This window comes from Mobula hypostoma, chromosome 11 (assembly GCF_963921235.1).
Source record: "Mobula hypostoma chromosome 11, sMobHyp1.1, whole genome shotgun sequence".
Classification (NCBI taxonomy): Eukaryota; Metazoa; Chordata; class Chondrichthyes; order Myliobatiformes; family Myliobatidae; genus Mobula; species Mobula hypostoma.
Genome location: NC_086107.1, coordinates 18,351,540 through 18,373,562, shown reverse-complemented (window position 1 = coordinate 18,373,562; position 22,023 = coordinate 18,351,540). Strand labels below are relative to the sequence as shown.

Genomic DNA, 22,023 nt, shown 5'->3' with positions numbered 1-22,023 from the left:
AGTGGCATCAGCGCCGGACTTCAGAGCGAAGGCTCTCAAGTTCGAATCCAGCCGGCTCCCTTGCACGCTTTCCATCCCTGCTGGGTTGAGCATCGAGCTAGCAACTCGGCCTCGTAAAAATAAGAAAGCCTGCTAAAAAAAAACGCCATCAAGACGGCGTCCCGATGACTCCACTCGGAGTTAAGGGCTTTCTTCTTCTTTCTTCTGTCAGTTGTACTATGATACAACTTACAAAGAGTTTGAGGTAGAGTGCCATGGCTGCGTAGCGATTAGCACGATGCTCGGGGTGCTCCAGAGATCAGAGTTCAATTCCGGTGCCATCTGTAAGGAGTTTGTACATTCTCCACGTGATCATATGGGTTTCATCTAAGTGCTCCGGTTTCCTTCCACAGTCCAAAGACGTACCACTTAGTAGGTTAGTTGGTCATTGTAAATTGTCCCGTGATTAGGCTAGGGTTAAATAGGTGGGTTGCTGGGCTTGTTGGGCTGGAAGGGGCCGTTCAATGCTGTAGCTCTGACTAACCAACCAACTAAATAAATAAATAAATAAAATGTTTAATAAGAATGCTCACTTTATTCCTTATTTGTACAGTCTTACATAGTGGATGGTCTCCTCCAGAAAAAGGCGACAGAGCCATTCATCCAGTAGCCAGTACAAAAAACATTTTTCAAAATCACTCCATTCTTCAATATTGCAAAATACCTCCAAATAACATTGAAGAGTTCTGTTATCATTGATAATGTAATCAACAGGACTTATATTACGTTCATATTTATAAAATGGGCCATGACCGACACACAACATTCAAGTTATTCAATAGCTTTATTTGTGAAAAATAAATCAAAGTCATTGAATTTTTAAATTGTACTTCATTTGGATATGACAAATGGACATTCAATTATCATACATGTGGAGAGCTAAATCCGTTGTAACAAAATGAAGAGGTGGAGACAGACCTTGTGGTGCCAGCAAACAAAACTTCACTGAACACTGTACGTTTGCTTTGTATCATTAATAAAGAGTGTTACAATTAATGATCGAGGATCCTTTCGATTCTTGCAGCAGGTAATCTTCCCATGTAAGACATCACCTAGAACCAAAAGAAACATATTATTCTATAGATACAGAAATAAGGAGTAGGGAAAACGTTACTGTACATAAACAGATCTAATTATTGGCCCTCAGAGAAAGAAAGGTTTTGAACGGTAGCTATACATATCACAACAGTGCTGATACATGGGAGGCATGTTAGTATAGTGGTTAGCATAATGCTTGACAGTGCCAGTGATCTGGGTTCAATCCCACCGCTGTCTGTAAGTAATTTGTACTTTGTCCCTGTGACCATGTGTGTTTCCTCTGGATGCCTGGTTCCCTCCCACATTCCAAACATATAAGGGTTAGTTGGTTAATTGCTCACATGCGTGTCATTGGGTAATGCTGGGTCATTGGACTAGAAGGGCCTGTTCTAATCTGTATCTCTAAAGAGATATACTGTAAACAAATCTGTTGGATCTCCAAAGAGGAATTTCAGCTGCTGAATTCATGCATATCACTCATGGAAATCTAAAGTTCCCTCTGAGTATTGTTGTACAGTGTTTGCTCAGTTGCAGGCTATGCTTAGGCAATCATACCATCAAACAAAGGAGCAGAACTAGATCACTCACCCCATCGAGTCTATTCTACCATTCCATCATGGCTGATTTATTATCCCTCACAATTCCTTTCTCCTGCCTTCTCCCCGTAACCTTTGATGCCCTTACTAATTAAGTACCTATCAACCTCTGCTTTAAATATACCCAATGACTTGCCCTTCTCAAATGTCTCTGTCAATAAATTCCAAAGATCTACCACACTCTGGCTAAAGAAATTCCTCCTCAGCTCTGTTCTAAATAGGCCTCCTTCTATTCTGAGGCTTTGCTCTCTGGTCCTAGACTCTCCCACTATTGGAAACACATGTTCACTTTATCTAAGCCATTAATGATGCTTTGTTTTGAGACTATTATTTACCCATTCAGCAGATGTCCTGAAAAGTTTGGCCAACACTAGGGTAATCAATGTCTAACAACAATTTTGTCTTTCCAAGTGCTTTAAACCCACGTCATGCGAGAGATGTGGATTAACATCACTCCCCATGTACCCACTATTTAGACTTCGGTGTCTATGCTCTTCATCTGCACTGACAGTCTCTGACAGTGACAATGTTGGGGTCTTTGTTTCAAACAGTTTCTATATGTCTCCACAGAGTCAGGTAACAACAACAGATTTTTACTAACAATAGAAAATCTGTAGATGCTGAAAATCCGAGCAACACACACAAAATGCTGGAGGAACTCAGCAAGCCAGGCATCATCTATAGCAAAAGGTACAGTTGACATTTTGGGCTGAATAAAATCTAAAAATACAACACTGAAGTACTAAGAACTAATTAAAGTAAGTAAAATACAAGTCCCTTGGTTGCTTATCAGACTGAGAATCCTCACAGAAATTAATGGGGCTTCTGAATGTACACCAGCTCTGAATGGTTCAGGATCAGAGACGATGAATCTGCAGTGTAATGCAGGAGAACTTTAGTGAGACATGGTCCACGGTTATCTATTATCCAATCCACACTCGATTTACAATGGGCTCTTGTGGATCCAGCACTGATGGGAAATGGCTCAACCCTGGCAGTTCCCTTTGTACTGGCAACTATAACCAGTGAGATTCAACCCAATAAATATCCTACGTCCACATGACCATAAGATCATAACACATAGAAGCAGAATTAGGCTTTTTGGCCCATTAAGTCTACTCCACCATTCGATCATGGCCGATTGATTTTTCTCTCTAGACACCATTCTACCACGTTCTCTCTGTAAACTTTGGAACCCTTACTAATCAAGCACCTATCAACTTTTGTTTTAAGCGTTCATGATTTATGGGATTGTTTAGTCTCTGTTCACTGCCATATCAGTAGATCTGGATTCATGTCCTATTAAAACATTGGAAATGGAAATATAATCACAGAATTACACAGTGGGAATGAGATCCTTTGGCCAATTGTGGTCCGGATCAACCAATGGGCATCCATCTGCATTAATCCTATTTTTAGAATCAAATTTATTCTCACTGACATACTTTATGTTGTCAAATCTGTTACTTTGTTATTTTACAGTGCGAGATGCAAACATCACTATAAATAAATAGCATGAAAGGTGAATTGCGAGGTAGTTTTCTTGGAACTTTCAGAAATCTGATGGCAGAGTGGGAAAAAACTGTCCCTTTAACTTTGAGTGTTGCCATCAGGTTCTCCCCACTGGCAGGAACAAGAAGAGGGAATGTCCTAGATTTTGAGGGACCATAACCATGGATGCCACCTTCTTGAGGATGTCCTCGATGGTCAGTAGGGTTGTGCCTGTGATGGAGGTAGCTGAGTCTACAACCCTCTGAAGCCTCTTTTGATCCTGTGCATTGGAGCCAGTCTGTGATGCAACCAGTCAGAATGCTCTCCATTGTACACCTGCAGAGTGTTTGGTGACATACCAGATTTTCTCAAACTCCTACTGAAGTAGAAATGCTGGCATGCCTTCTTCACGATTGCATCAATGTGTTGGGCCCAGAATAGATCCTCCGCAACGTTGACACCCAGGAACTTGAAGCTGCTCACCCTTTTCACTGCTGGCCCCTCAGTAAGGACTGGTGTGTGTTCTCCCTCCTTCCCCTTCCTGAAATCCACAAACAATTCCCCACTTTTGCTGATATTGAGACCAGGACTTACCTCTCCGCATAGGCAATTCAAGCACTCATATGGATATTTCTGTCAATTTTTCTCAAGTCTACTTTCACTACTTTGTTAGGTACTGCTTTCTAGGTTTTTAAAACATACACCTTTGGTCTCCACAGACACTGCCTGACCTACTGAGTTCTTCCAGCATTGGTTATTTTTCCACATACGACTCTGTGGATGAAAAGGTTTCCCTCAGATCTCCTTGAAATCTATTACCCACCTATCTCAAATCTGTGTCCCCTAGTTTTCTCTTCCACTGTATAGGGAAAATTTTCAGTAGTCCATCCTACCTCAATTTCATATACCTCAATCAGGCCCCCTCTTACCCTCCATTACTGAATCACTTCATCCCAGGCAACATCATGATGAAAAGTCATAGGAAGGCTGTGCTAACTTTTGTGATACTTTCTCTACCTGCCAGAATTTGTAACATCCCAAGATGCCTCTGTTCCACCATTCTTCTCATTGCTCCATTTATAGGGTGTTTCACCTCAGTTTTCACCCTGCTTATAGGCACATCCTCACCAGAATCAGAATTTATCGCTGTCTTATGATGTGATATTTGTTGTTTTGCAGCAGTACAATGGTCCCTTAACGTTGTTATAGCCAGGGGTGGTAGTGGGGACAAGTTCCCACTACCTACTAAATGCTCCCAATGGCATGTATCTGAAATAGCCTCTGACAACCAAGACCAGCCCCTGGCCTTCACGCGTGGCTTAGCCAGTAAGCCTGGCGGAACCATTTCTATTGACACAAAGATGTGTTGCAGGCACCTTAAAACCAGTCAAGTCAGGCAGATGGGGTTCATCAGCCATGGTTAGCAGCTCACCCAGGAGAAAGGAAACTCTGATCTCAAACCTCCGCTGCCTTGCGGCTATGCTCACTCACTGGGAAGGCTTCGGGAGTAAAGCCCAAGGAAAAATCTGGAGCAGGAGTCCTTACGACAGCCCTATGTTGAGTTCAATGCTGACTGTCAACTCCTGTGATGCCGCTGGTGCCAAACTGCTGTTCCTTTGGATTCATCAGCTGCGTGGAGAGGGGGAGCCTGCTGCATGGGCAACAGCTTATTCTCCATATGATAGTGCCCTCGCTTGCGTATCATGTAGCTGGGATGGAACATCCATGGCTAATCTCAACCAACAGAGTGCCTCTCACAGTGCTCATGTTTCTATTGCCCCATACAGCAGGAGAAGAAAACTGCATTAGAAACTTTGCACGAATGGTATTGTAGATATTTAAAATGAAATGTTATTTATTAAGAGATACAGCATGGTAACAGGCCCTTCTGGTCCAATGAACCCATGCCACTTAATTACACCCATGTGAACAATTAACCGACTGACCCCTACATCTTTGGAACGTGAGGGGAAACCAGAGTATCCAGTTGTGGGGAGAATGTGCAAATTCCTTGCACTGAGCAGCGGAATTGAACCCAGGCCACAGGTGCTGTAATAGTGTTATGCTAATAGGCAATAGACAATAGGTGCAGGAGTAGGCCATTCGAGCCAGCATCGCCATTCACTGTGATCATGGCTTATCATCCACAATCAGTACCCCGTTCCTGCCTTCTCCCCATATCCCTTGACTCCGTTATCTTTAAGAGCTCTATCTAACTCTTTCTTGAAAGCATCCAGAGAATTGGCCTCCACTGCCTTCTGAGGCAGAGCATTCCACAGATCCACAACTCTCTGGGTGAAAAAAGTTTTTTAACTATGCCAGTTAGTATTGTCAAATTCCACAGTTCTTTGACCATCAGTTTACCTACCAGCAACCACCATTATCAGTCTTAACTAAATACATTATGTAAAATTCCAAGCATGTTGTACCACCTTTCTGTTTTGTGTGAAATTAAAATTCAAGTGCAACTCCTTCAAGTAAATTATATGCACCATTACTGCTTATAAACAGATGGCCATTGGAATCATACGGGGCCAACAAAATAAATATGAGTCTACGGAAATGATTGCTTAATTATCATTGGATAATGAATTACTTTTCTTCTCCTTTTAGAGAGTTTCATTTGGCAGCTTCACTTCCTTTTAAATCCTTGGTTTTATAACAAACAAGAAGAGCAAATTGTTACCAGTAATCACGTGGAGGCATTGACAATTAATGACAGATAATGCAAGAACAAATGTACTGTTTCTGTAATATTTTTTGATACCTATCAACCACTACATCGGAAATTACTTTCGCAGCAATGACATTGGTGTCAGTCTCTGCCTTGTGAAGGCATTTCAGATTATATGAGATAAATAAAGTCTGTTACTAAAAAATATATTTTTACTAACATGTACATGCCTATAATTAGATTTGTGACACAAATCTATCTATCAGTACATTGGAACACTAAGGCACATAAATTTACTTCGGCCCAGCTAATCCATGCTGAACTATTAATCTGCCCAGTCTCATTGACCATAGCCCTCCCATCTATGTACATATACGCAAATGTCTCTTAAATGTTGAAAGTGAACCCACATCCACCACTTCCACAGGCAGCTCGCTCCACACTTGCCCCAGTCTCTGAGTGAAGTTCCTCCTCAGGTTCCCCTTAAATATTTCATCTTTCACCCTTAACCCATAACCTCTAGTTCTAGTCTCACCGAACCTCAATGGGAAAAAAAACCTGCTTGTATTTACTCTATCTATACCTCTCACAATTTTGTATGCCTCTATCAAATGTCCCCTCATTCTCCTAGGCTCTAGGGAATGAAGACCCAACCTGTTCAACATTTCCCTATTATTCAGGTCCTCAAGTCCTGACAACATCCTTGTAAATTTTCTCTGCACTCTTTCAATCTTATTGACACCTTTCCTGTAAGTAGGTGACTGTACAAAATACTCCAAATACGGCCTCACCAAAGTCTTATACAACTTTAACATAACATCCCAACTCCTCTACTCAATATCTTTGTTTTCAAGGTCAATGTGCCAAAAGCTTTCTTTACAACTCTATCTACCTGTGACACCACGTTCAACGAATTACAGATCTACATTCCCACTTGGTAGGCCGAATGGTTTAATTCTGCTCTTATGGTCTTACTTCTGTCTCGGATGATGCCATTTGACCTGCAGAGTCTTTCCTGCCTTTACTTCAAATTTTCAGCATCTACAGTTTTTGTATGTTAGATTATTATTTTGCCAAGATAGTCTTTTGTTGGACAGTCTGGAATAGCCAAGGTGCAAAATGTGCTCGACATCAACAGAGTACTACTAATAGAAACACAATTATCTTGCAGAGGGGCAGTGACTTCAAATTCCTCGGTGTTATCATTTCAGAGGATCTGTCCTGGATCCAGCACGTATGCGCCATTATGAAAAAACCTTGGCAATACTTCTACTTAGAAGTTTGTGAAGATTCCACAGGACATCTAAAACTTGCCCTCCTCACCACTGAGCACACATACACAGAGCGCTGTTGCAAGAAAGCACCGTCCATCATCAAGTACGCCCTCCACTCAGGATATGCACTTTCTCTCTGCTGCCTTACGGAAGAACGTATGAGAGCCTCTGACCCACACCACCAGATCCAGGAATAGCTTTTATCCCTCAAACATCAGGCTCTTGAACCAGAGGGGATACTCAACTTGATTCATCCATCTCTGAACTGTTCCCATAACCTATGGACTCACTTTCAAGGACTCTTCATCTCATGTTCTCAATATTTATTGATTTTTTAAGATTATATTTTTCCTTTTTGTATGTGCACAGTTGGTTGTCTTTGCACATTCATTGTTTGTCCTGTTTGTTTAAAATATATATTTATATTTATTGTAGTTTTCTTTTTAGTATTGTATTCTTTATCTTACTGTGTTTTATTGGTGCTGCATCGGATAAGGAGTTACAATTATTTTGTTCTCCTTTACACTTGTGCTCTGGAAATGACATTGAACAATCTTGAATTCTTCAAAAGTGAATGGGTGCCTTAGAGCAGCTAGTATGACTTCAGAAACAATCCAAGTAACTTATCCATCTGATTCTGGCAACTAAGGCAGCTCAATTCTAGACAACACTTGTATAGAGTGCAGTACATTTTAAATGATGAGGAAATGAGTGTCACCACCTCATTATTCATGGGAATCATCAATAAAGCAAATATGGGTTGAACCAAATAGGGAGCAGAGTGCACAGTCTTTTAGTCTAGCTTTGACATTCAAAGATTCAAAGGTTCATTATCAAAGCGTGTATCCATATACAACTTGAAATTTGTATTCTTTATATTTGAAGCCAATATTCTTGAGACTTCAGTTACTGTACTTCCTTGGAACTTGTTTGTTTAATATCAGGGATTAAAGGGCAACTTCCTACCTTTAAAATGGATCCTCTTCCGCTACATCTCCCACTTTTAGGAGATTGGTTGGTGGGGTGGGGAATGATAAAGGAGACAATCTCTCGCTCTTAGGAGATTGGTTGGTGGGGTGGGAAATGATAAAGGTATTTTTGCATTACAATTTGCATCACAACACCTTGTGAAGGGATAAATAGGGCAGATGGTCTTTTCCAGTACTTCATTTGCTGATGTTCATGTGAACATTAAATCCTTTGTGATTACTCTTCAATAGAACCTATGCCTAAATAATCAGTTTAATTGGGCTTGAGGTCTTTAAATCTTTAAATTGATTTATAAGATTTTTCATCAGAGTGGCAGCCGGAAGCTGTACACCGCAAAAAAATTCTCCATTAGAGTCAACATAAAAATCAAATATCAAAAGGAGAGATTTAATGTCGCCTGTGGTGAGAATGGATTCTTCTTAAATGACAAAAATTGCCCAGTCCCATTGTTAATTTCTCACAATGCTAATCCCCTTCTCAAAACTTGCACACTTTTTTATTCTCTCGTAGCCAGCTAAATCTAAATTCTTCTTGAGAAGAATACTGTTCATGAGTGATAGCAAGCTTTAATGTCTCAAAATAGAAAAATTCGATACTCAGTTAAATGAACCTGGGTGTCAATTACTTTTGTCTTTACCTTGTAAATTGGCATAGGGTTTTATAGATTTATCACCAAAAGTTTCAATTATACTCTTGCTGTGCTATCACTGTATGTGTGGGCAATACATTGCTTCACTGAGAGATTGTTTCCCACCAGCAATTAGTGTGCAGGCTCACACAATAAAAATATGCACACTTACACACTGGATCAGAATTAGACCATAACTCTTCTCAAGCCTAAGCTACTATTCATAAAGACCACGACTAATCTGATCACTGGACTCCACTTTCTTGCCTATTCTCAGCCTAAGATATATTTAATAAACAGATAGAATTCTGCTTTTGCACCTAGTTTAAATTTAATGAAACAACACACATAAAAGTTGCTGGTGAACGCAGCAGGCCAGGCAGCACCTCTTCCTAGAGATGCTGCCTGGCCTGCTGCGTTCACCAGCAACTTTTATGTGTGTTGCTTGAATTTCCAGCATCTGCAGAATTCCTGTTGTTTGCGTTTTTAAATTTAATGACATACTTTACAAACAGTTGAAAGGGACATCAATGTGCTCGCCCATCTCCGGGTTCATAGCAGAGGCCGTCATGCAAAAGTTAGAAAAGATGGTGTTGCTAATTACAAACTCTAAAATTTGAGTCCGTTACATTGATGATACCTTTGCATTCTAAAATGCAAAGAAATTAAAAGAACTTATAAAATAATCAACAATGCGCTCAATGATATTAAATTTCACAATGGAAACAGAAACGGAAGGGAAACTAGCATTCTTGGGCGTGCTTGTCAGTAGAAACACAGTCGGCACTTTGGAAACTTCCATTTATCATAAGGGGAACACATACAGATCAGATCCTAAACTATCACAGCTCCCACCCAAATGCTGTAGCATTTTGATACTGCAGCACAGCAGACCTAAAGGATAAAGAATAAAAACATCCCTTTAAAGTATACACAAGAAGCAGACACCCACGTAACTTCTTACAAAGATGCCTACGAGGTTGGCAACACACAAACCAAGTAGCGACCAAACGGGTTGGTCTTCCAGACATTTGAAATACAGGTTTCCCCCGCCATCTGAAGGTAGAGCGTTCCTATGAAACGGTTCGTAAGCCAGAATGTCGTAAAGCGAAGAAGCAATTACCATTTATTTATATGGGAAAATTTTGTAAGCGTTCGCAGACCCAAAAATAACCTACCAAATCATGCCAAATAACGCATAAAACCTAAAATAACAGTAACATATAGTAAAAGCAGGAATGATATGATAAATACACAGCTTATAAAGTAGAAATACTTTTCCACAATCATTGCCTGAACTGTTCTCCGTAGCGAAAATCTCACGCAAGCGCCGTCAGCAAAAACACGGCGCAAGCGCTCTCCAGTAACTGTTAAGCTATGAAGCTGCCAAATCATACCAAATAACACATAAAAATACACAGCTGATATAAAGTAGAAATAATGTATGTACAGTGTAGTATCACTTACCGGAATTGGGAAAGCGCGGAGCACACTGATGGTGGTGTGTTAGACTGAGTCGTCAGAGGTTCGGGTGCTGCAGTGGCCCCCACCCCCCGGGCAGCGAACCGATACCGATCCGCGAAGCATGCTGGGGTCCAGTGGTAGCCGGGATGCATCCAGTACATCTTTAAGAAAAAAGCCGAAATAAACAAGCTAATTAATTAGGTGCCGCCCGGCACGTAAATGTCGGGCCAGATCAGAGACGATTGCCGATTGCATCGCCTCTGATCTGGGCCGACAATTACGTGCCGGGCGGCACCTAATTAATTAGCATGTTTATTTCGGCTTTTTTCTTAAAGATGTGCCGTGTGTCTCCCGGCTACCGCTGCATTCTCCGCGAATCGATATCTGTCCGCAGCCTGGGTGTTGGGGTGGTGGGACATGGGGTGTCATCTCGTCGTCTGTTTCCATTAGAGCAGGCAGCTCATCTTCTCCTATGACTGCCCGCCTCGAAGTCGAAGGTCGAGGTTCGTCATCTGCTGTGGCTGATGTGGAAGGCTTGCTTGACTGCTGAGCCTCACACATTTTTCTATCATACAGTTCTTTGTAATCACACAAACCATCCTGCAAATATCCCCTAAACCGACGTACCCTTTCAAAATTAAAGTTGTACTTTATCATTACTCATTCGGTTTCGATTGTTATCCTTTCCCCTTCCAATTGCATCAGCTCTTCATCTATCAGTTCTTGGTCATGGGATGCCAAAACCTCTTCAACATCATCTTTGTCAGCTTCCACAAACCAAACTCACTTTGTCCTTACTTCGTTCACTACGATCAAAACGCTTAATTATGTCTAGTTATACGCTAAGTGTAACACCCTTACGAGCTCTTTCAGGCTTTTCTGATACCTTAGAACTCATCTTGCTAATGGCTGCTCACAGGCACGTGTTTAAGCAATGCCGGCGAGAATGCAGTTCCGAATCCGGGAGAGAGCGGCTGCTCAGGGCGCGCGCTGCCTTTTATCGCGCGCTGATTTTTTTCACACGCTGCTTTTTTCGTAACAGTGAAAACATCTTCTGTTAGCGAAAACAGGGTACTAATGTAGGTCTTTCGTAACAGTGAGGTTTTGTAAAGCGAACGTTCGAAAAGTGGGGGACACCTGGGTATCTTGGAAATGATGGCCCAACGGCTCCGGGAACATAGAATTCTGATCGCACATAAGTCAACAGTAACATTGAGGACAGTACTTTGCAGACCAAAAGAATGAACCAAACTACTGAACAAGACCAACGTGGTCTACAAAATCCATTGTGGGGACTGCAGCAAGTATTACGTCAGCCGAACTGGGAGAAAACTATCCACAAGGATTCATGAACATCAACTGGACATGAACTAACATGACCAACTCTCCCTAGGCTCCACCCATGACGATCGAGAGGGGCACAACTTCAACTGGGCATCAGTGAAAGTCATGGTGCAAAAATGCGGCATGCAAGAGAATTCCTAGATGCATGGTTTTCCACATACAGTTCTGTAAAATGACTTCAATCCTATTTATGAGACAAAATTCCAGACCGTAATGCATGAAGTTCGCCATGCAACCAAACAGCGATGTGATTTCTTCCCTACATCACAATTGCGTGTCTGTAATGATGACCAATCAGCTGATTGATAAGTACTGTATATAAAGGTCAAGCACTCGGAGGACAGACCACAATTAACAGCACACTGAAGCTGCCTCCTTGTATGGTGACAAAACCTTTGCATTAAATTGCCAAGATCGGAGAACTCAAGCCAACCATCAACTACTGGAGCTACATACTTTCCAAATTATTTCCAATATACATAATAATTCAGTATCATACAGCACTACAGCACAGAAACAGGCCCTTCAGCCCATCTATTCCATACTGAACTGCTTTCTGCTTAATACCATCAACCCACACCCGGACAATAGCCCTCCTGTCCATGTACTTATTCAAACTTCTCTTAAATGTTGCCCTTTAACCCTCATCCAACACTTTTGCTGGCAGCTTGTTCCATACTTTCACCACCCTCTGAGTGGAGTTCCCCCTCAGCTTTCCCTTAAAATATTTCCAAAGTAAACAAATTCCTCTCCCCCTTATTCTCAAATGGACGTTATTTGGCCCTGTTTCTTGTTCTAATATCCATCATTGTGCGCATGCGCCGGTCGTGCATGCAGCCTGGTACAGCTGTTCCGATCTATTCTTTTACTTTCTTCTTCCTACTTTTTAATTTACGTTATTTTTGTTTTTTTTTCTGACGGTAACACGTCGAAGCTGCACCCTCTCTAACATGCTGGTAGAGAGAGTTTTATTTGGGTTTTCTTTAGCGCTGGAAATGGTTACATCCTGACATGCGGGACAGAAGCAAGGTCGCATTCCATGGACCAGCAAATCCCGGCCGGCTTAGCTAACAGAGCGGCGGACACCCCTGCTGAAATCCGGAGGAAAACACACAGAAGATGCAGAGGGGGATCACAAAGCCGAGGAAAGAGGACTGGGTCGAGGCAACAGGGACTCTTGGAGAAGAGGAGTTCGGTGGGTAATACCGTTCCGGCTGACCGGAAGTGCACCGAGAGCGGTAAGCGTAAAGGAGTTTCGTGCTTACTGATCTGGTTAACAATGGATGGTGCAATCTGGGGTATATTACGATCGAGGAACGTGTTTGCAGACTGGATAATGAACTTTTTACTGTTGGACTTCGGCCACATTCCACCGTGATACAACACTTGGCGGCACGGGAGGTTCTTCCTGCCTGTAGCCATCGAACGTGCAGCTCCTCCCGTGGAGGGTCAGACACCCTGAGCCAATAGACTGGTCCTGGACTTATTTTCCATCTGGCATAGTTTGCATTTTGTTGTTTGATTGTTGGGGTTTTTTGTATTGCTATATTTACGCTCTATTCTTGGTTGGTGCGGCTGTAACAAAACCAAATTTCCCTCGAGATTAATAAGGTATACCTATCTATCTAAGATCCTCTCACCATTTATCTTGATGGCCCTCAGTGCTTCAAAGTTCAGAGTAAATTTATTATCAAAATACATATATGTTATCATATACTATCTTGAGATTCATTTTCTTGTAGGCATTTACAGGGAAAGTATAAGCGAATTTCCAAAAAAAAATATACATAAATAGACAAAGACTGACAACCAATGTGCAAAAGGTGACAATCTGTACATATAATAAATAATACCGAGAACACAAGTTGTGAAGAGTCCCTGAAAGCGAGCCTGTAGGTTGTAGAATCAGTTCAGAGTAGTGGTGATTGAAGCTATCCACGCTGTATTAGGAGCCTAATAGTTGTAGGGTAATAACTGTTCACAAACCTGGTGGAGTGGAATGTAGGTTTCTGTTCCTCCTGCCCAATGGTAGTAGTGGCATGGCTTGGATGGTGGGGTTTTTGATAACAGATGCTGCTTTCTTGTGGCAGCACTACATTTAAATGTATTCCCTGGCAGGGAGGGCTTTGCCTGTGATACCCACCCCATTCTCAGATTCTTATAGGTTTCAGTAAATTCATCCCATTATTGTAAACTCCATTGAGAACAGGCCAAACTTACTTTCATTGAGAAATTCCACATGATACTTGGCAACAAATGGCACCCAGAATATTATTTAAGAGAAAAGGGACCAGGGAAATAAAAACTAAAGGGCAACTCTTAGCCGGCAGAAATTGCGACAAAGAGTCCGTTTCAATTGTAACCATAGAGAATGTTTAAAAAAATCAGATTTCACCAAGAAAGTTGACAGCTTAAAAAATTAATTGAAGTTCTACTGAGGGGATTTGTTAATTGAGGCTACATCAAGATAAAATAAAGCTTGATGGATGCAGATAACATTAAAAAATTACATTTCAAAGCAAACAACAATTAAAAGAAAATTTAAACTGGAACTACCATATGTTGGTCAGGGAATAATTTACATCAGTTATAGTACAATGGAGATGATATGGCACTATGCCATAAACATTTTAGTTGTCTGCTGTACTTAGACCATAATAGCACAGTATGGGCCCTTCGACCCATGATGTTGTACCGACCTGAAGAAGAGGGAATGGGAGGGGGAAAGAATTACTGTAAGTTGGAGAAATCATTCTTCATGCCATCAGGTTGGAGGTGATCAAGACAGAATGTGAAGTGTTGCTCCTTCAACCTGAGAGTGGCTTCACTGTGGCAAAAGAGGACGCCATGGACCGACATGGCATGAACATCGATTTCTCCAACTTGCGGTGATTTTTCCTTTTCCCCCAACCCTCCGCTTCAACCACCCCACTCTGGCCTTTCAATTTTTCTCCTCACGGGCTATCACCTTTCACTGGTACACCTCCTCCTTCCCTTTCTCCCATGGTTCACTCTCCTCTCCCATCAGATCTCTTCTTCTCCAGTCCTTTACCTTTTCCACCTATCTCCTTCCAGCCTCTCACTTCATTCCCCACACCCACCTGGTTTCACTTATCACTTTCTGGCTTGTCCTCCTCCCACCATCTTATTCTGGCACCTTCCTCCTTCCTTTGCAGCCCTGATAAAGGGTCTCATCCATCATGTCAACTCTTTATTCATCTCCATAGATGCTGCCTGACCTGCTGGATTTCTCCAGCATTTTGTGTGTGTTGTTCTGGATTTCCAGCATCTGCAGAATCTGTTTGTGCTTATAATTTTCAAGATTATGGCTTAAATTAAACTTATTTATTTGTAAATCTAATTACTTAGAAATGCATATTGTTAGAATTAAGATTGCTTTGATGTTTATTTTCTCATGATTATTATACTGAACCACAGCTAATTAATTTGGCTGTCTGTTGTCTGAGATTGCCTTCCTGTGGTGCAAATTTGATATGCTCCCTCGGCAGCTGCATCTGCTCCTTCCTGCAATTCACATTCCTCATCAAAAACCCTGCCAGGGTAAACAGCAATATTCAGGCAGCTTCAGTGCAGAACAAAACTGAGTGTACATGTGAGGTCAATGAACGCTCATCAGAATGGAAGTCTTTCTATTGGAAAGTGAATTAAGTTTCTCCCTCCACAGATGCTACCTGACCTTTTGATTATTCACAATATTTTCTTCAAGTACGGTAAAACTTTATGATCCAAATTTCTTTTGAAGCCCTGCCAAGTTAACAATTTTAATCAATTGCCTAAAACAGAACAGTGGTAGTAATTTTCTGCAAAGCAGCCCGGGTTCAATCCCTGCTGCTGCCTGTAAGGAGTTTGGTTGTTCCTGTTTCCTCCCAAACCGTCTCCAAAGACGTACCGGTTGGTATGCGAATTGGACATTGTAAATTGTCCTGTGATTAAGCTAGGATTAAATTGGGGCATTGCTAGAGAGCATGGCTTGATGGTCTGGATGGGCCTATCCTGCATTGTATCTTAATAAACAAATAAATTTATTTCCAGCGAGGAATTACCAAACAGGATTGTAACAAAGAAGTTCATGATTTGGGACCAATCTTTTTTGAAAAGCATGAATTCAAATCCCAGAAACAGAAATTTCAACCAGGAGACTTAAGGGTCACAGATAGACTGAATAGTGGGAAACTTTTCACTATAATGGACATGTCTGAAACCCGAGCCATAGGTTTAAGATGAGAAGTAAGATGGTTAGAGGGGATCTGAAGAAAAAGAAATTTCATCCAAATGGTGATTGTGATTTGGAGCATGACACCTTCATAATATGGCAAAGCAAGTACTCTAAAAACACTTAAAACTTATCTGAATGAGCTCTTGAAACACCAAAGAATAGGAAGTTCACAGTTCAAGGTAAATTTATTATCAAAGTACATATATATGTCACCACGTACAACCCCAAGATTTGTTTGCTCATGGGCATATTCAAAAAATGCAGTAACAATAACAGAATCACTTAATAAGGCAGACAATCAGTGTACAAAAGGCAACACACTATGCAAATACAAAAGAAAACATAAGAACTAATAACAATAAGTAAATCAGTAATAAATATCGAGAACATTAAGATGAAGAGTGCTTGAAAGTGAGTCCATAGGTTGTGGGAACAACACAGTGATGGGGAAAGTGAAGTTATCCCTTCTGGTTCAAGAGCCTAATGGTTGAGGGCAGTAACTGCTCCCGAACCTGGTGGTGTGAGTCTTGAAGCTCCCAAACCTTCTTCCTGATGGCAGCAGTGAGAAGAGAGAATTACCTGGGTAGTGGGGATCTCTGATGATGGATGCTACTCTCCTGCAACAAGACTTCATGTAGATGTGCTCAACAGTGGGAAGGGATTTACCTGTGATGGACTGAGCTGTATGCACTGTTTTTCGTAGGATTTTCCAGTCATGGGGAATTGGTATATCCATACCAGGCTGTAATGCAGCCAGTCAATAAGCTCTCTGCCGAACATCTATAGAATCAGAGGGGCTGTATGCTTTCTTTGTAATTACACTTACCCAGGACAGGTCCTCTGAGATGATAACATTAAGTAATTTAAAGTTGCTGACCCTATCCACCTCTGTGCCCCTGATAAGGACTGGCTCAAGGACCTCTGGTCTCCACTCCCTGAAGTCAATAATCAGCTCCTTGGTCTTGCTAACATTGAGTAAGAGGTTGTTATTGTGGCATCACTCAGCCAGATTTTTCATTTCCCTCATATATGCTGATACACTGAGGCTACAGACCAAGAGCTACTAAGTGTGATTTGTGTAGAACAGGGGTTTCCAAAATTTTCTATGCCATAGACTAATACCATTAAGCAAGGGGTCCGTGGTCCCCAGGTGTAGAGGGATATTTGAAGATTGTCAATCAAAAGTTCCTGCATCTGTGCTGAAATTGACAGTCTCTGCCTATGGCAGAAAGTTTGAACGCAATTTCCACAGCATACAGCACTTATACAAAATATGCACTTTGTGTTCAAGTTCAGGTGCAAATTGGTTATGTCCCAGTTTCCTCAAATCCTTTTGTTCCAGATGTTCGCTCAGCAGCATTGTTATTGAACTTTGGGCACAAACATTGAATGTGGTACGTGGCTACAGGACTGGAGAGTGGCAAAAGAATTTCTTGTGAGTTTAACAAACACTGTATAAGAAGGAGTCAGCCATCTGGTTTCCTCTGTTTGCTTCACCATTCGGCAAGATCTACTGTATCTTTTACCTTGGCATTATTTTCTTACGTCAGATGCACATTCCTCAATTTCCCTAACATCAAAAGATCTCTTAATCAGCCTTGAATATACTTAGCAACTGAGCCTCCTTACTCTTGGTTAGAGAATTCCAAAGATTCAATACTCTCTGGGTGACGACATGTCTTCTCATCTTTGCATTGAATAGCCATCTCCTTGTGTTGAGAATGTAGCCCTGGTTCCAGACATCTTGGTCAGGGGAAACCAGCAAATTCTACCCCTTCAACCCCTGATTTGTACATTTCAATGAGGTCATCTCACAGTCTTCTAAACTCAGGAGGCTATAGGCCATTCTGTGTTTTGTCAGAGGTCAGTGTGAGTCTGAAGTTTGAAGTCCCGTGATCAGAGAGTCTGAAGGTTGAAAATAGAAGTTGGCAAGTCTGGAAGTCAAGGCCCAATGTCTTCAGACTGCTGAATATTGTGTCATACTATGTTGGCACTGGAATGTGTGATGAACCCTGCTTCTAGCTCATCCTTAGGTTGTGTTGCTTGTTAACACAAATAACACATTTCACTGTATGTTTCAATATACATGTGATAAATAAATGAATCTGAATCTGAACAGAAGACCATAAGACACAGGAGCAGAATTAGGCCATTTGGCCCATCATATCTGCTCTACCATTCAATCATGGCTGATCCCTTTTTCCCCTCCTCAGCCCCACTCCCTGGCTTTCTCCACATAACCTTTGATGCTGTGGCCTATCAAGAGCCTATCAATCTCCGCTTTCCCAATGAGCTGGCCTCCACAGCTACCTGTGATAACAAATTCCACAAATTCATCACCCTCTGGCTACGGAAATTTCTCCGCATCTCTGTTTTAAATGGACACCGGTCTAACCTGAGGCTGTGCCCTCTTGACCCAGACTCCCCCACAATGGGAATCCACATCTACTCTATCAGGGCCTTTCAACATTTGAAAGGTTTCAATAAGGTTCCCCCTCATCCTAAATTTCAACAAGTACAGGCCCAAAGCTATCAAACGTTCCTCATATGATAACCCTTTCACTCCCAGAATCATCCTTGTGAACCTCCTCTGAACTCTCTCCAAAGCCAGCCCAAATTTTCTTAGATGAGGAGCCCAAAATTGTTCACATCACTCAAGCTGAGGCCTCACCAGTGCCTTATAAAGCTTCAGCATCATATCTCTGTTTTTATATTCTGGACCTCTTGAAATGAATGCTAACACTGCGTTTGCCTTCCTCACCACTGACTCAACCTACAAGTTAACCTTTAGGGTGTTCTGCACAAGGACTCCAAGTCCCTTTGCATCTCAGATTTTTGGATTTTCTCCGTTTATAAAATAGTCTGCACATTCATTTATTCTACTAAAGTGCATGACAATGCATTTTCCAACATTGTATTCCAACGTCTTCTTATACAATTAAAGGGTTAGGAATACAGTCATGTTTTGGACAACAGAAGGCCAAAGTCCAAACAATTTACCTTCCATATAAGTTTCTCACTGGGATTCTGGAAAAAAGAGCCATACTGTATATCCTATGTCCTACTAGGAACAGGAACAAGGAATCCATCCAGTCCTTTGTAAAGATAAATCTGTTGCTCCTATTAGAAACTTGTTTCATAACAGTATCGTCTTTTTCTCATAAGTTGCATTAGTTTCCTTTATCAGTAATCATTGCACTTGAGTTCATCATTAGAAACACAAGTGATTCTGCAGATGCTGGAAATCCAGAGTAACAGCAGGTCAGGCAACATTTATGGAAAGGAATAAAGAGTCGACATTTCCTTCTTTCAGTCTTCTTCCATTCCCCACTCTGGCTTCCCTGTTACCTCCTCTCTTCTCACCTGCATATCACCTCCCACCATGACCTACCTCTTTCCCTTTCTCTGAGTCCATTCTCCTCTCCCATCGCAGACCTTTGTCTTCAGCACTTTACTTTTTCCTAGCTTCTCATTTGATTCCCCCTCCCCCAGTCATCTGGCTTCACCTGTCACCTTCTAGCTTCTTCCTCTTTCCTTTCCAGTCCTGATGAGGGGTCTCGGCCCAAAACATTGACTGTTTATTCCTTTCCACAGATGCTGCCTGACCTGACCTGCTGAATTCCCCCAACATTTTGTGTGCATTGCTTTGGATTTTTAGCTTCGGCAGAATTTCTCGTGTTAATAATGATCAAAGCAACACACACAAAATGCTGGAGGAACTCAGCTGGTCAGGCTGCATTCATGGGATGGAATAAAGAGTTGGCGTTTCGGGCAGAAACCCTTCATCATGGGGTAGTGAAACTGAACCAAACAGCTCATTTGGAGAAATGCACATCATGATTCGATGTACTGAATAAATATAAACCTTTTCTAATGCTAAAGAAAGATAAACTACTTTTCCAAGATTCATGCTTGACAGGGAATGAAGGAATAAGTGGACACTTTTGTAATATCAGAATTGCCATGGCTGGTTTCCAAATAGTACTGACTTACAAAATAAACTAAAACAAAACAGAGCGATAATGACAGCAACATGTTTTTGCAGAAATATGAAGTATAAATGCACTGGAGAAAACTGTCTTCTTCATTTCATTGCATCATATTATCTCTCCATTTGGCTTATTGAGTCTATGCTGGCTCTCAGCAATCACATCAATCCTATTCCTACAGAGAGTTCCCAATTACCTTTTCTCTCTTACATGTCCAAGGAAAACTGAGAACACATGGAGAATGTGCAAACACCACACAGACAGCACAAGCGGTCAGAATTGAACCTGCATCGATGAAGCGGTGAGGCAGCAATACTTTCCGCAGTACCAGCACTTCCTGCTGCACCACTGTGCTGTTTCCGCCTTTCCTTTTTGAATAAGGCCTTTGAATCTAGAGAAATATTACCAGTGCAATCCAGGCTCCCCGTCGCCCTTCCTCTGAAATCAGGTCAGCACTGTTGACCTGGAACACTCCTATAGTACCACGGTACTCACCTTAGCAACTTACTTCTACAATGAATGACATTATTATTGTGCTTTATTCAACTATATTGCTGAATAATGTCTGAGCAAGCTACTGTTCTTTTCTCCAAGCTGAGAAGAGGAAAGACCTCAAGTCCGAAACAACATGATTCTGATCCAGAAACAATGGACCAAGGAGAATTTCAAAGTCCTGTATGCTCATCAGATTGACATTATCAGGTGGTACAGAATCAAGATTTCTCTGTACTATATTCTGCAGCATTTATAGCCTGCTCTATTAAAGTAAAGGCATCCGTTAGTCTTGCTAGACCATGGATCTGCGCCTGGAAAGTCTTCACTCTCCAGGGCGCAGTCCTGGGCAAGATTGTATGGAAGACCAGCAGTTGCCCACGCTGCAAGTCTCCCCTCTCCACGACACCAATGTTGTCCCAGGGAAGGGCATTAGGACCCATACAGCTTGGCACCAGTGTCGTCGCAGAGCAATCTGTGATTAAGTGCCTTGCTCAAGGACACAACACGTTGCCTCGGCTGGGGCTCGAACTCACGACTTTCAGGTCGCTAGTCCAATGCCTTAACCACTTGGCCACATGCCTGTTCTATTACCCCTCCCACAAATAAATAAACAGCAAACACATCCTGTTAGATCATAAACACTGGTTGTAGTTTGATGGACTCTGGATCAATGGCTCGTTGTTGTTTCTGCTATTGCCTGCATGGGGGGGGGGGAGTCAGAGCTTCTGCTGGTGTGATGGGGGTGGAGGCGGGGGTCGATGCTCCTGCGAAAGAAGTGGGGAAGGTGGGGTGCCAGGACTTTAATGTTTCTATGGTGTTTCTTTGTTTTGTGGATGCCTGTGAAGAGGACGCATTTCAGGTGTGTACTAGATCCATACTCTTGATATTAAGTGTACTTTGAAACTTTGAAACACAGAGATTCTGCAGGTGCTGGAAATCCAGAGCACCACACACAAAATGCTGGAGGAACTCAGCATCTATGGAAATGATTAAACAGTTGATGTTTCAGGCCAAGCTCCTTCATTAGGACTGTTACATTTCCGTTAAATATTGGACATGAACTAATTAATATTTCATGCCAAAGTTTGGTCTTGGGTCCCTGGATTTGAGTCAATATTTCAGTCCCTACCTCTTCCAGAAAAGTCTGAGCATCATTGAGGCAGCTCATTCCCCTCTGCCATCACATTTCTGAATCGTCCAAGAACCCATGAACACCACCTCACTATTTTGCCCTTCTTTTGCACAACTTTTTAAATATTTCTTTTGACAACTTCTAATAATCTTTTTTAACGTATTGCACTGTATTGCTGCTGCAAAACAACACATTTCATGACATATGTCAGTGATAGTAAACCTGAATCTGATTCTAACTTAAAAACTGTCAATCCACGAAAAATGACATATGAACATCAGTATTAACTCCAGAATTTATTCCAACAGATGGAATCATTCATATGTAATGTTTATTCCGGCTCAATGAGTATCAAGTAACAGCCTGAGGCACTCTCAACTTTGTTTGGATTCATTTCCATTTTTGCAATAGATTAGCTAACAGGGGCGATGTTCACTGACCAGATGTTTACTTTGGCCACTATCAATATACCTGGAGGTGATATTTGAAAATAGTTAGGCAGTCTGGCTTCAAACGCTGGATCGGAGCCAACACAACAAAGTAGTCCACAGATCATTTCACTACATTAAACACAATTATTAACGTTGACCTCCTTAGTATCCTATTTAGATCACAACAATTGAATTTTACAT

General features: G+C 41.7%; 1 protein-coding gene across 2 annotated transcripts in view; it reads right to left on the bottom strand.

The window, feature by feature from the left end:
* Positions 1-572: 572 nt before the first annotated feature.
* The window catches only part of prmt3 (protein arginine methyltransferase 3), a 287,320-nt gene continuing 265,869 nt past the window's right edge, over positions 573-22,023 (bottom strand). For both annotated transcript variants that reach the window (XM_063061730.1, XM_063061729.1), the window contains one exon: positions 573-1,091. In XM_063061730.1, the coding sequence (XP_062917800.1) occupies positions 982-1,091 (110 nt within the window). In that variant the 3' untranslated portion in view covers positions 573-981. The remainder of the gene's footprint in view (positions 1,092-22,023) is intronic.